At 36.2% G+C, this 15,345-nt stretch overlaps 1 protein-coding gene and 1 long non-coding RNA gene across 2 annotated transcripts; one reads left to right on the forward strand and one right to left on the reverse strand.

The window, feature by feature from the left end:
- Positions 1–565: 565 nt before the first annotated feature.
- Positions 566–7,314, forward strand: LOC127166215 (uncharacterized). The gene is made up of 3 exons (XR_007827867.1): positions 566–712; positions 3,056–3,214; positions 7,165–7,314. It is a non-coding gene; the product is annotated as an uncharacterized LOC127166215 (long non-coding RNA).
- ruvbl2 (RuvB-like AAA ATPase 2) lies at positions 4,859–13,960 on the reverse strand. Its single transcript, XM_051111334.1, has 15 exons — positions 13,856–13,960; positions 13,130–13,184; positions 12,877–12,932; positions 12,615–12,756; positions 12,297–12,426; positions 11,902–11,968; positions 10,075–10,181; positions 9,599–9,692; positions 9,372–9,495; positions 9,149–9,243; positions 7,640–7,758; positions 7,428–7,547; positions 7,194–7,323; positions 6,977–7,091; positions 4,859–5,138 (listed from the first exon to the last, which is right to left on the reverse strand). Exons 1-15 carry the CDS (start codon positions 13,865–13,867, stop codon positions 5,113–5,115), a joined length of 1,392 nt encoding a protein of 463 aa, XP_050967291.1. The 5' UTR covers positions 13,868–13,960; the 3' UTR covers positions 4,859–5,112.
- Between the last annotated feature and the right edge of the window lie 1,385 nt (positions 13,961–15,345).

The raw sequence follows: 15,345 nt of genomic DNA on the forward strand, positions 1-15,345 counted from the left end.
ACAGGAGAGTGTGTATTTGTTTGAACAGCACATGTGTAAAAGTACCTTTTGGAGATAACATCCAAACATAGCCAGAAGCCAACATGTGGAGCCAGATGGAGAAAACAGCGCAGGTACTTTCCTAAAGACTGCCATTATTAGAATGAAAGTAAGAGAGAAAGACCATGACAAATGCAATGAGAAGGAAAATGATCTTGGCATACTTGCAACAAATCATATCAAGTATACAAAATATAAATGATGAAATGATGTTTCCATTATTTTTAGCATATTGCTATGCTGTTGCTATGTGCTTTCTTACTGGCTCAAGTAGTCAAGTCTCCAGATCCCTTCATCAATGCAAATCTGTGGGCTTTAATGCAGCACCAGATGAGTCAGATCTCTTTGAACACCTCTCCCCATTAAGCCGCATAATTTAATAATTAATATTTATGTCTGTAGCACAGACTGTTAAGTATGAATCACATGTCAAAGTTTAAAACTTGGGGACAGAGGTTCATTCAAACTCCTAACCCAGTCCATACACTCTAGCAATAGCACCACTAATGAGAAAGAGAAGGTGAAGAACAGCAAACAGAGCGAGAGAGAAAGAGAACAGGGTGTCCTCAGTGAAGACGGATGCTGCAGTTCTCGGAGCGTTATGAAGATGCCTGTTTCTAGGGAGAGGAGATGATGATAGCCGCATCACAGAAACCGCAGCACACCCTCCTCAGTAAGTTTTCCCTTTATACTTGTATGAAATAAAGTGAAAACTCTGCATTCAACACCCTTATGCAAGATGCGGGGTCATGTTGTCAGTGAAGAGTGCATGTGGTGGTTTTTTGGCGATTATGTCAGGATGATCCACACAGACTGATGCAATCTGTCAGGGTCTGAATGTTCAATCCCTCAGTGCGAGCACTCGCTGGTACCCCACAAAACACACAGATGGACCACGTAAAGAACAGATTGCTTCATACCTCAGTGTACTCAAATCCAGCAACACACACGGCATTGCATAACACGCATCCCAGCACAGAGGCCTGAGTATTTGCACTTGGTCATTTCATGCATTTTTACTGATAAGACAGATCAGACACTGATTAGACCGAAGTTTGAGTGCAAGACACATGGAAGGAGTCAAAGCTATATAAATTTCGCAAGAGCTGAAGAAAACATTTAAACAGAAATTTGGGTTTGTTTGTTCAGTACTGGCATCGTGTAGTGAATGCTTTTATTTGCAGAGAAAATGTCATTGGATTTACATCCATTTTGCAGAGACATTTTTGTTGAAAATCTGAATGGAATGTCACCAATCAGACAGTAATCTGTTCAGCTAAGTGTAAATATGCAAATAAGCACTGATATTAAAATTCTGGCTGATGCAATATGGTGATAACCAATCATTTGACAGTATCCACCTTATTTTTCCGGTAAGAGCAGGCACGGTCATTTGCAAATTTTATGGGTCTCTGGTCTCATCCATGCCAAGCTATTTTTAGCTGTACAAAACATCTCATTTTGCTGCTTGATATTGCAAATTGGTGTGTCTTAGCATAATATTTTAATGGATAATCTTAATTATAAACACACCGGTATGTAGTGCAAATAGTTTTACCATTTACTGCATGTTGTATTCTTCTTGTTATTTCCCAGCGACTAATAAACCAAAAGTCTCACCCATAGGCTTACTTCCACGCTGAAGAAAAAGGTGAATAAGGTGGATTGCATTACTGATCAAAAGTCCTGGATAAGACTTAAATAATAATAATAATAATAATAATAATCCTTTGTATTCAGCAAAGATTAAATTGATCAAAAGTGCTGGTAAGGGTGTTTACAATGTTATAGAAGATTTCTACTTAAAATAAATGCTGTTCTATATAATTAAATAATTCTGAAAATACATACATATATATATATATATATATATATAAAATACTGCTGAAAATTCAGCTTTTCCATTAGCTAAATTTTAAAACATTAGAATAGAAAACTGTTATTTTTAAATGTTATTTCACAACATTACTTTTTTAACAATATTTTTTGTTTTGAAAGATGGTCCAAGTTTTATATTTTGTCTAAGTTAATTAAAAATAAAACACTCAAGCTAAAATCAATTATTTTTAAAGGCATCACAACTATAATGTACAGTATGAAACATCGATTTTCAGTTCGAGATAAATGATAAGAATATGTTAAATTAATGTACATTAAAACATACACTACCGGTCAAAAGTTTTTGAACAGTAAGATTTTTAATTTTTAAAGTTTCTTCTGCTCACCAAGCCAGCATTTATTTGATCCACATCAAAAACAGTAAAATTTTGAAATATTTAACTATTTAAAATTACGGTTTTCTATTTGAATATATTTTCAAATGTAATTTATTCCTGTGATTTTAAAGCTGAATTTTTAGCATCATTACTCCAGTCACATGATCCTTCAGAAATCATGCTCAATTTTTTTTTTATTATGTTGAAAATAGCTGAGATTTTTTATATTATTATTTTTTTTTGTTCAGGTTTCTTTGGTGAATAGAAAGTTCAAAAGAACAGCATTTATACTGACTCCAAGCTTTTGAATGGTATAGCGTATAATGTTGCAAAAGCTTTTTATTTCAGATAAATGCTGATATTTGGATCTTTCAACTATTTTACATATTGATAATAACATTAAAAAATGTTTCTTGAACAGCAAATCAGCATATTAAAATAATTTCTGAAGGATTATGTGAGACTGAAGACTGGAGTAATGATGCTGAAAATTTAGCTTTGATCACAGGATTAAATTAGATTTTTAAATATTTTCAAATAGAAAGCATTCATTTTAAATAGTAAAAATATTTACAAATGGTACTGTTCTTGCTGTACTTTCAATCAAATAAAATGCAGGCTTGGTGAGCAGAAGAGACTTCTTAAAAAAAAAAAAAATCTTTTGACTGGTAGTCTACAATAAATACATTTTTTAAATCTAATACTGGCTGATAGCATATTTTTCATGCAATAGTTTAGATTTTGTATACTCCAGTCAGTTTCAATTTCCCATCATCTCTGCTTTTGAATTGTGACTCCAGCAGACACTTCTGTGATGCTAAAGCAGAGGATGTTGGGAGAGCTGCCCACAGATATGCGGCGGGAGACTGAGAGGGATTTGTGGGATACAGATGACAGATTAATCCTCTCGAGTAAAATGGAGAAACGGGGAGAGTTATGAAACATCACAAATATCTCAGGTAAGAAGGCTAAGAGGGAGCAGCGAGGCTCCTTTTTCCCTTAATCTCTCATGAAAGTGATTTGTATTCCAATAATGCTCCCTTAAAGCGATTTTTCAGCGCACTAGGTATAAAGTCCACAAAGAAGAAGAAAAAGTGTCTCATGATTAGTCAACCTAAGAAAGCAGAAATAGTTTTTTTTTCTTTTCCCCTAGCCAGTCTACGACCTAAAATAATCACGCAAGAAAAAAATCCTCCAGTCCATTAGTCTTTAGAAACAGTCATGCGTCCCCATAATGGTAGCGGATGTCATAACTTTCAGGGATCGCACTGAAGTAACTGGGCCTGGATTCAGTATAGCTTTCCAGTGCTTTTCTCTCTCACTGCCATTTATCTTGACATGTTAATGGGCGGTTTTGAATTACGACCTTATCTCTGGGACGTCGGAGAGGAGCGGAGAGTATGCACACAACCCTCTCAGACTCACAGACCTTTCCAATTTATATACCTTTGATTTCATCTAACTGCCCAGATTCATCCAAAGCTCTTTTGAGACGGCCAGCCAGCCAGTGGCGTCTACTCAATGTGTCTCCAAGGATTATCTCTTATGTTCTCTCCTCCATTTTAAAGCAGTCTGCTGTTTTGTTAGTCATGGTACTTTTTTAACAGGCAGACACCCTGTAAATGGAAGGCTATGTTCACTCATGCGGCGTACGGAAACGTCGCTTTGTAACCTCAGACATGATGACGACTGTGTGAGGCCCTTTTGCTAAGATTACCCCAAAGAAAAGGTCCACTGTCCATCTATCCACATATTCATCACACTGTGAATGAATTGGCTTGTCTTCTGCATGGTTAGCAAAGGCCAAACATCAAAACCTCTGGGTTTCTAAATCTCGCTCTGGTTTTGTTAAGTACATACAATTCTTGTAAACATGCGCCCACTGCCAAAATGCTGACAAACATCATCTGAAAGTTTCAAAAGAATATTAAAACCTTTCCAATTAAAAATGTATTAAAGGAAACTTTCTGGTCCACTGGTTAAAGTGGAAAAAAGAGATACATATGTACGTCCACTGTCAACTTACAAAATAAAGAACTGCTCAATATTGATTAAATACTGCCACCTAGCCAAGCACTGTGGTACTACAACTGATCAGCGGCCTGAGGAGAAAAGAGAAGCTTAAGTTAGTCTTACTAGTATTACTGTTAACTAAAACAACATCCAGTACTATTAAAAATGTATTCATTGAAATAAAACAGAAACAAGATCAAATATAAAGATTAGATGAAAAACAAAAACTTAAATGAGAAACGCTGCACTGGCAGCATATATATGTTTAATATCTAATTACTAAACACAAACACTGAAATAGCAAAAAAAAAAAAAAAAAAAAAAACAAGCCAAAGCATCATCTAATTCAAAATAAGAACAAATATTACAATAGTATATAATATTTAAAACACACACACACACACACAGCTTCTTAGAAGTAGAGAACATCAGAGAACATCAGTACTGTATATTAAATCGCTAAATTAAAACAATATCATAAGGAAGCAGATTTCATATACTGACTACAGAATCTGTGTTGTAGTCATCATCAAGATCAGTGTTTTCTGGGTCATGATGAGGACTTTAAATCACAGTGTCATTACACCAGATTTCATGGTCAAATAGTTTATTTCATTTATTTGGTTGCCATGTTACAGAGTTTAACAAAAAAAAATTGTTTTATTCAATGCAAACATATAAAATCTAGCAATACCAAGTAGCAAGTAAAGAAAAAAAAATGCCTAGGAAAAAACTTTAGTGCATGAACACACAATTGCCAGAACACTTTTAAAGGACGAGGTCATAAATGAGTAAATGCACTTCACAGGAGCAATGAATGGAGATGCGTCTTCACAGCTTTTCATTATGAGGTGTCCATCTGAGAAGATTCTGAAGAAACAGAAAGAGGAAGATGCTGTAAATCAATTTTAAACCCTAGTAAATTTAATAAGCAATATCACACTCACAATCGTGCTTTTGTACCGAACAGTAATATGGTTGAAGGAATGAGGCTGAAATTCAGCACAACAGCAAGATTGCAAGTGTAGTAACGTTTTTATACAACAGCTCTACAAAAGTAAAAACGTCACATACTAGTATATATAAAGTTGATTTAAAGTAACTTACATTTTAGATGTACAATTGCAATTTGTTTTTTGTGGCTCCGCAAATAAAAGTAGTTCCAAAACAATGTCATGGTATGTCATGGCTGCCACAAAGGAGTCACGTACACACTGCAAGTTTCAGGAGTGACAACCGCATTTAAAATGCGGGAATGAGTCCTGTTAATTATCACTCCATGTGTGTACAGAACAGCAGTCACTCCGGCATTTGTAACCTTAGCAACATTTTGGCATCTTGAGGGAGTCAATAAGAATTTAACCGTTTGGTATCTGCCATTTTTGGCTGTCGATTTTAACTAAACTACCGCTGATAGCCATGTAGTATTTTGCTTATGCTCAGGAGCCTGGTTTAGAGAGTGCTGTCTTGCTGTGTTGCCATGTCCTCATATTTATAAGTGCTTTTGGGCATGTTGTTTGATGTTAGCTCATAAAGCTAGGAACTTTGGCCATGTACACACAGCAGTTAAATTCGTTGTCAGTTCACCTTTTACTCCTTAATCACGTTCTGTACACACATAACTCACTAAAATACAGGAGTGACAACCGCATTCAACAACCGCATTAACTCCTGAAAAATACATGTAGTGACAACCGCATTTACAGAAATTCTATGCAGTCTGTACGGAACTAAACAACTAGTTGTTAATGACATATTTAAACGCACATCTAAAATGTCTCTTCTTCTGTATGCGAGATGCAAGAAAATAACATTGAAAGAAGTTTTTACCTTAGCACATTTTGACACGGAGCTAGTTGCGCTCATGAGCCCTGCGGTAAAGTGTCAGTGTTGCCAGATCTTCTATATATATATCCTGAAACTTGCAGTGTGTACGTGGCCTTTATGGAGTTAATAAAGTGGTCTGTTGCAGATATGAAATATTTTTTTTTTTTTGGTGTTACAAAGCATTTGCGTGTTTTAGTGTTTGTGATTGTTCTTGTTTGTTTTTTTTTGCTATGAAGATCTGGCAACACTGACACTTTACCGCAGGGCTTGTGAGTGCAACTAGGCCCATATCAAAATGTGGTTAGGACTTCTTTCACTTATTTTCTTACATCTCCCATACAGATGAAGACACATTTCTGATGCACTTTTAAATACGTCATTAGCTAGTTGTTCAATTCAGTTCAGTTCCGTACACACTGCGTGGAATTTCTGTAAATGCGGTTGTCACTACCTGTATTTTTCACTACCTGTAGTTTTCAGGAGTTAATATGGTTGTTGAATGTGGTTGTCACTTCCATATTTTGGTGAATTATGTGTGCACAGAACGTGATTAAGGAGCAAAAGGTTAACTGACAACCGAATTTACCTGCAGTGTGTACATGGCCATACAGACAAGTGCCGAAAAAAGCCCCAGCGCTGTTGGACTATATATGAGCTGTCTTTGAACACCGCTTGTCCAATTAAATAAGACCATAACTAAGAGGCACATAATGTACTTTTTGTATAATGTACAATAATACCATTCTGTACCATTTACCATCTAAAAATACCATTAAACATGTGCTTGCTGGGAAAAAAAAAAGACATTGTAAAGATATGACATATGGGCATGACATATGGACCCCCAGGAATCAGTCATGAAAAGCAGAGATGAATCTCACGTGTTTCATTGAAGAGGAAGGAGTCCTGATACTCTTTCATGTACTGTGAGGATCTGGACTCATCCAGAAAGAGAGAATACACTCTCTTAATGTCCTCCACTTGGACTTCAGTGCCCTGTGAGAAATGTAGAACCACAGTCAGACTAAAAATGCTTGTTCAACAGTTTCTTTATTGTATTTGCTTACAGCACTTGCTATATGTATGTGTTGGCATTACCCGACGTTTACGGCACACCAGGCCAGCAGTACTGATGAGCTGGATGGCATAACGGAGTGAAGTCTCCTGTCCGATACGGGTTAAAACTGTGTGTGCCTCCTCACTGAGCTCGACATCTTCCTCCTCACAGCTGAAACAAAAATACACATGTAAGACAAGTGATAAAAATAAATAAATAAATAAATAAACAAACCTCACTAAACTGCATATTATTTAACATTTTAAAAATCTCACCGAATCTTCAGGATCTGTCTAGTCTCTTTTTCAGTGTAAGGAGATGTTGCAATGATAAGCAGACGGTCAAGCATGTCAATGGGAATACCATGAGGACTCTGGTAATTGGTGCCTCTAATACTGTAAAAATGAAATACAACAGTGGATGAGGGGAAATGATCCACATTTTCATGATGCATTAACAGCTGTTAACGTTGTGTTTGTGTGTATACCGGGTGATGCCTCGGTTAGTGGCCATGATGAGTACAGGTGATAGATCACTCTCAAGGGCTCGATTCAGGAATGAAAAGCATTCTATGTCCAACATGTGGACCTCATCTATGAAGAGAACCTGCACCCAAAAAATTTTTTTTAAAAATTATAATTTCCATTGCAGACATAAATACTCCCATTTTCATGATTTTCCTACAGCGTGACAAAGTTATTTGCGAAAAACAAGATGCAAAGAAGATGGTAATAAGAGTTAAGGGGAAATTCACCCAAAAAATGAATATTCTGTCACCCTCATGTCATACCAAACCAATAAGATAATTCATCTTCAGAACATAAATTAGAGCTTTTTGACCCTGCATAGAGAGCAAAGCAACTACCACATTCAAGGCCTAGAAATAGAGTAAGGACATTGTTAAAATAGTCCATGTGACATCAGTGGTTCAACTGTAATGTCATGAAGCTAAAAGAATATTTTTTGTGTGTAAAGAAAACAAAAATAACAACTTTGTTCAACAATTTTTTATTTTCTGGCCAGTCTTCGTCAACATGCTCTTGTGAATGAGCGTCAAAGACTGACACTGAAGAGAAGACATAGAGCACAAAAAGTATTCTTGTAGCTTCATAAAATTAAGGTTGAACCACTGGTGTCATATTGACTATTTTATCGATGTCCTTACTACCTTTCTAGGCATTTAATGCAGTAGTTGCATTGCTGTCTATGCAGGGTCAGAAAACTCTCAAAAATATCTTAATTTGTGTTCCCGAAGATGAACGAACGTCTTACGGGTTTGGTACGACATGAGGGCAAGTAATTTTCATTTTTGGGCGAACTAACCCTTTAATAATGTAGGGTATAATAATCTAGAATGTAGATGGAATACCCAAAAAAATGTTTTTTTCCTTGGTTACAACATCCCAATTGTCAATTTAAAATCTTGTGGCATCATAGCCTTAGAAAAGCTTTTTTTAGATGATCCTTTGTAGAATTGTTTACCCATCAAAAATTGTTAACACTTAATGAGCAAATAATTTTAAAATAAGAGTCATGCAAAGTATTAATTGTATGTTATTAGGAATTGCTTTTTTTTTTTTTTACCTTTGGAAAGAATACAGATGTAGTATGGATGCATTACATGCATAAAATTTAATTGTTTATAATTTTTTTTTAAATAAACTCTTATTTTATTTTTAATTAATGTTTATATTTTTTAAATACACTATTTAGTTAGTTATTTTTGTATAAAAACTTTTAGGCAATTCTACAACATTTTATTGATTCATAACATTGCTTCAAAAAAAACATGCAGTAGAGAGTTAAATTAAAGTCACTGCACTTTTACTTCTTCTTAAAAAAAAAAAAAAGAGAGAAAAAAAAAAAAACAACAACAATCAATGGATGGAACGTTTTCAAAAGAAAAAAAGCCCTGAAAGAAAAAGTCCACTCCCTGTTTGTGGGCTGGTTCCTCTTATTTCAACACTTTAAAGGTTTATTTGACTAGTCTGCTTACCCCAGGAATGATCTCAGCTTTGCCTTCCTCTCTCCACTCTGACACTTTAGCATTGATCTGTTCTCGAACTTCTGACTTAATCTCTCCTGTGTCACCTGCAGAACAGACAATCAGTCATTAACTACAGCAAACGCAAACATCTATGAAGATTTATTTTCATTTTGAAAGGATTACTTTCACTGAGCATGCCATTATCTACTAAGCTGACAAGAGCGTGACAAACCTGAAAATAAGGCCAGGAATCCCTGAGTGCGGCTGTTGATGACGTCAATTTCGTGGAGGGAAACGGTGTGAACAACCTCCTTCCGTTTCTGCAGTTCTCCCTCTGGACATTGCACAAACTGTGTCTGAAATAAACAGCAAAAACAGTATATATTAAAAACAACACTCTTAGGGAAAACCTGTCATAGATTGATGGATTCATTTCACAGGCAAAGAGAGAATGTGTACCTGTGCCCCCATGGCATCGTAATCTCTTGCTCGAGTAAACGACCGCCCCAGCTTGCTAATCTTTCCTGTGGCTTTATCGATGGTGATCACATCACTGCAGAATATGAAATATGATAAAATGTGTTATCCTTTAATGATTTAAGCACTGGAAAAGCTAAAACAAAACCTTTTTATGACTTATATGCACTCTCTGACTACATATACACACATTCTCTCTGTACTGTAAACATCACGCATATGAATGTATGATAAGATGAATCTTTTCTCAACATTATGTCTTGAAAATTAATAATAAAAACAGTAATAAGACAACTCAAGGGCTCATTACTAGAGTTCAGATCTCATCCAAGTTCATCTAATGTTGTTACAGACACGATTTACACATTTTGTTAAAGAAGCTGGATGGCAGCCCAGTCTGATCAAATTGTTTTTACAGAAAAGTATATCACAAATTTTAGATTTAAAAATCTACCCACCCAGCTTGTACTCTCTCTTTACTGAGGCTCTCAATCATCTTGGTCCCCAGATCATAGATGGTTTCCATCTCTGTCGTCTTCAGCGTGAGCTTCCCCACTTTTGCACCCTTAATACAAATACAGAAAGGAGAGAAAATGACTCATGTCTGATTGAGTTCACTTAGGGACATCTCCTAGCTTCATACTGAGCACTATTTTGGGACACGCGTCCTGCATTCAACTTATCAGCGTAGCTGAAAACTCATTTCTCACTTTTATAATAACAAAGTTAATTTCCTACTGAAGAATGATAAATATCTTTAATAATTCTCTCCTGCCAAATAAATTTATTGAATTAAAATGCATTTAGGAAAGTGTGCTGTCTGATGAAATTCAAATGTTGAAATAACTATGAACCAAAACTGACAAGTAAATTAATTTATTAAAGGGGTCATGAACTGTCTTTGTGTTTTATTTTGTACTGTTTGCTGATGTCCACCTATAATGTTATCAACATCTGTTTGAATAGGTGTGGCAGATTGTAGACTCAGAAGTAAACGCTGACTGCAATAATTGGCTAACCGCGTAAATTAATTCCTCATAGATGGAAGCCGCTGTGATTTAGGTTTAAAACACCTAAATAACTCGGTACATATCAAACGATCTGTAAGAATAGACAAAGCAATATTGATCATGTAATGAAAACTGTAACACTTTTGTTGCAACATCAAAATCGTCTTTTATTTTCAATCTTTTTGAAAATCCCGTGCCGAATTGTGTTGCTCCACTTACTGACGTAACCTCAGTTCCCTGAGATAAGGGAACGAGCGTTGCGTCACTGACACTATGCGTAACTGTAAACTAATCCACAGTAAAATTAAGTAAACAAAGGATCAAATTCTTACTGACGTGGCCTAGAACTTCATTAAAAAAAACATTCATCCACTCTTTGCTAATGTTGGGATCATAAGGAAGGCAATGCAAAGACACTGGCACTGCAGAGCATCATGTTGTTTTTAAAGGCATCTTTATTTTTCGGTTTCTGCGTTGACCTGCGTTTGTCTCTCCAGTAAAGTTAATCTCTTTGCACAAATTGTTGGGCGGGGCTTTCTTCTGAGGAGGCGGTGCTTATCTACCTATTACATCATATATATGTGACCCTGGACCACAAAACCAGTCTTAAGTAGCACAGGTACATATGTAGCAATAGCCAACAATACATTGTATGTGTAAAAATTAACCGATTTTTCTTTTATGCCAAAAATCATTAGGATATTAAGTAAAGATCATGTTCCATGAAGATATTTTGTACATTTTGATTAGTAATATGTATTGCTAAAAACTTCATTTGGACAACTTTAAAGGTGTTTTCCTCAATACTTTGATTTTCTTGCACTCTCAGATTCCAGATTTTTTTTAAATAGTAGTATCTCGGCCAAATATTGCCCTATCCTGACAAACCATACATCAATGGAAAGCTTATTTATTCAACTTTGAAGATGTATGAATCTTAGTTTCAAAAAATTTACCCTTATGCCTGATTTTGTGATCCACATATGAACATTTCAAACTCTGATGTTTGGCAGACTGCCTTCAATATAAGCTGTTTTTTAGACTAATGACAAAGTTTTAAGTTCTGAAACGTACAGGATTTTTTTTTTATAGTACAATGACCTCTTATATTACAAAAGATCAAGGCAATTTAGCTGTCTCAGTTCATGACCCCTTTAAAGTAAAATTATTCTAGGCAGATGATGAGTCTGGTGCCGTAAGATCAAAGGTAACAAAACAGAGAAGTCAATTCAGTGAATCTGGTCTATTGAGAGAGAGAGAAGAGCAGAGACTCACAGTTCCCGTAGCAGGTCTGTCGATCTGAATCTCTACCACCTCTCCTTCAATGATCTCAGTCTCCTCTCTGCCAGACAACAAACACAAAACATGAGCAGTCATGCTACAATTTACGAAATATTAAATTAACTATACCCTAGAACTACACAAAAAAATGATCAAATGTATAATGAATTCATAAAATGGGGAACAATGTGTGGGTAAGTAAGCCAGCAAACAATTCTTTAAAATCCGCAATTAGTAAATAATCTCCAACTAAAGACAGCCCTTTAACCCCCTTTTTTTCCACAGGTCATAATGTCAAAGAGACAATAAGCATATTCATATTTTTTGTAAGTTCTTTGTTCTTAATTCAAGATTTCATGCTGCTCCACACTTCAGTCAGCCTCACTCACTTGATCCTGACTCCTATGGCTTTGCGGAAGGCCTGGCTCAGAGCTTCAGTCTTGCTCATCTCCAGAGAGAAAATCTCACTCCCAGCCAGAGCAGTGAAAGGTGTGTCAGGGCCAAGAGACTGTGCAATACCTGTACAATAAACACAACTCACTGCTTACTTTACAATGACTATGCAATATAACAATAGTAAAAATAACTATTTTTGATATACACCGTTGATAGTGATTAGCTCAATTTTAACTTCTCAAATGCAGTTTATTAAACACTGTAAATTAATAATATGCTTTATGTTATGATTAATGTATGCAAAAACTCACCCATAGCAATAGCTGTCTTGCCCGTCCCAGGTTGGCCAGCAATGAGGACCGCACGTCCAGCAATCTGACCGTCTTTGATCATTTCAAGGATCAGCCCGGCTGCCCTTCGAGATGCCAGCTGACCCACCATCCCCTGAGACACCTGACGAGACAGAGGTTCATCATTAGTATGGTGTTTTGTTCTAAACATACGGTTAGCAATATTTAAGCCAAAGACAAGTGTGTTGTCACTGGTAAATCAATCATAAACATTGAACATTACCTGACGTGGCTCCAAGGCATCGTCTAATCCCAGGCCACGAATGTGAGAGTGTGCACCTGTGAGAAGTCAAGATTTATGTCTCTTTATCAGCATCTTTACTTGTTCTTGCATATTCATTCTCTAAATAAATGGAGCTGTCTTGATTAAAACCTATTCTGGTGGCAAAAAATAAATAAACAGATAGACATAGACAGACAGACAGACAGATATATGGTTGGTTTTTACTGTTATTATGGGTTATTTAGTTTCTCACCAATCCTCTCAATTCGAGTGATGTCTCGAACCTCCGGAACCTTCGTGGCTGCCACCTTTCATAAAAATTAAAAAGATAAATGTAAAGTGTAAAGTAATTTACTAAGTAAGTGTGGAAAATTGAATATTAAGCTGCGTTTTAATGCTTACTTGTCATCTTTAGGTAATATGATCAATAAACAGCCGTTATGCGCGTGCGTTGCCATAGTGACACACTAGAGCAACACAGTTTCCAGCTAGCTGAACTTTTAGCAATGCCGCAAAAATGTGTATAATTTAAAATACGGGACCGTAATTTTACCACAGTAATGACAATTTGCAGCAAATGCGCTAATAATGCAGTTTACATAGGGTAGTTTCATACTTCCAATAAAAACAGTGACATGCATGCTAAGCATCATAAACACAAGCTATGGTTACATGCTAGTTAAATAGCCATTTCTAGGAGGACTTTCAATTTCGGAATATCTGGATAAAAGCCAGTTTCATAAATGCACCTCAAAATTTGAAAGTTTTGAAGTAATATTTAATTACCGTTGTAATAAACTGAAGCACATGTGCTAAAAGCGGCAAGCCCACAGACGTGTTTAACGTTACTGACAAAACATTTCAAGGCTCTACAGAAAGCACACAATAGTGGCAAACACATATATTATTTTGTATACAACCTGTGAGCATCGTATATTTGTCAAAAATCCTGAAATAAAACGCTGAATATCAGACTTACCTGCGCTGCCATGTTGTCTCTCGTAAGGCGGTTGTATCTGAATGGGTGCGCAGTGGAAACCCGTCCGGGTGGAACACGTGACCTCGATCCTGAGTTCTGGGTTAAAACTTTGTTTAAATGTGCGATTTGCTATGAATTTTGCAGATTTAAATTTGTCATCGATGTAAAATTGGCTTGTTACAACCCTAGTCTTGGAACCATCAGTGAGAATGGGATAAAAATAAAAAACTAGTTAATAATGTTTTGACTTGTATGCTTGCATGGTTGTAGTTTTACAGTCTTTAGCATAAAAGTTTATTAATCTATGACGGTCTATATTACAACTGTATGATTTCTAGCTATAATTTCATATGTCGTTTTAAGTACAAAACTACTTTTAAAACGTAATATTTGATGAAAAACAAATGCGTGAAAAATATACAGCGACATTTAAAAATGTATAAATGTGACACTGGACCACAAAACCAGTTATAAGTTTATTTGTTGCAATAGCCAAAAATACATTGTATGGGTCAAAATTATCGATTTTTCATTTATACCAAAAATCATTAGGACGCGACAAAAAAACGTTGGACCCATTATAATCAGTGATGCTGTCTACACTGGATGCGGCGCAGCGGAGAAGGGTCTGGCTGCAGACATGCACCTGCACTCTCAGACAGCCAGCGTCATTTTTTTTCCCAAACCAGTTAAGTGCAAACCACGCCCTCTAAGCGAAAACCCCACCCCGGAGCCACGACTCACACTCACGTCTCCGGCTCGATTTCATTGGTCAACTGATTTCATTGGTCAAACGCTGATTGGCTACACAGCGTCACGGCCGCCCCGAAACACATTAATTTTAATACAATACCCGAAAGGGATACACGAGTGAAACGATGTACTCACAGTTTACAATTTAAATAAAACGGTGTACAAAATGAATAAAAACAGTGCTTAAAACGACATATAGACTATAAAACATGCTCACAGAGTAGTTTAACACTCGAGTAAACTACACTCACGTATTATACAGAACAAAAACCGGAAAACACAAAAAGATTTTATATATATATATATATATATATATATATATATATATATATATATATATATATATATATATATAATTTATTTTTTAAACTTATTATTATTAATTCTTTTGTATAGCAAACAATATCTGACCGTTTGTCAGCGATGCATCCATCGTCAGCGACCTTGATTGATTTCTAAACTTCTTCTCAGGGCCAGGGGCGACCGCGTAACCGGATTGACCAGTGAAATCCAGCCGGAGACGTGAGTCGTGGCTCCGGGGTGGGGTTTTCGCGTAGAGGGCGCGGCTTGCGCTTAACTGGTTTGGGACAACTGCACTTCCGGAAGTGACGTCACTTGCAGTCTGTTTTATTTTTTACTTTATTTTATATATTTATTATTTTTCGACTCGCAATCGCCACCTGCACTCTCAGCTACCTGTGACGATTGGTGTGGATTGCAAGTGACGTCGCAGGTAG

This window comes from Labeo rohita, chromosome 5, assembly GCF_022985175.1.
Source record: "Labeo rohita strain BAU-BD-2019 chromosome 5, IGBB_LRoh.1.0, whole genome shotgun sequence".
Taxonomy (NCBI): domain Eukaryota; kingdom Metazoa; phylum Chordata; class Actinopteri; order Cypriniformes; family Cyprinidae; genus Labeo; species Labeo rohita.

Bases quoted from the DNA above. Each gene is read 5' to 3' on its own strand.
- ruvbl2 (XM_051111334.1), bottom strand. The intron at 12,933-13,129 runs GTGAGAAACTAA...GACTTCTCACAG, and splicing joins CACTCGAATTGAGAGGATTG to GTGCACACTCTCACATTCGT. The intron at 12,427-12,614 runs GTGAGTTTTTGC...TTTATTGTACAG, and splicing joins CAAGACAGCTATTGCTATGG to GTATTGCACAGTCTCTTGGC.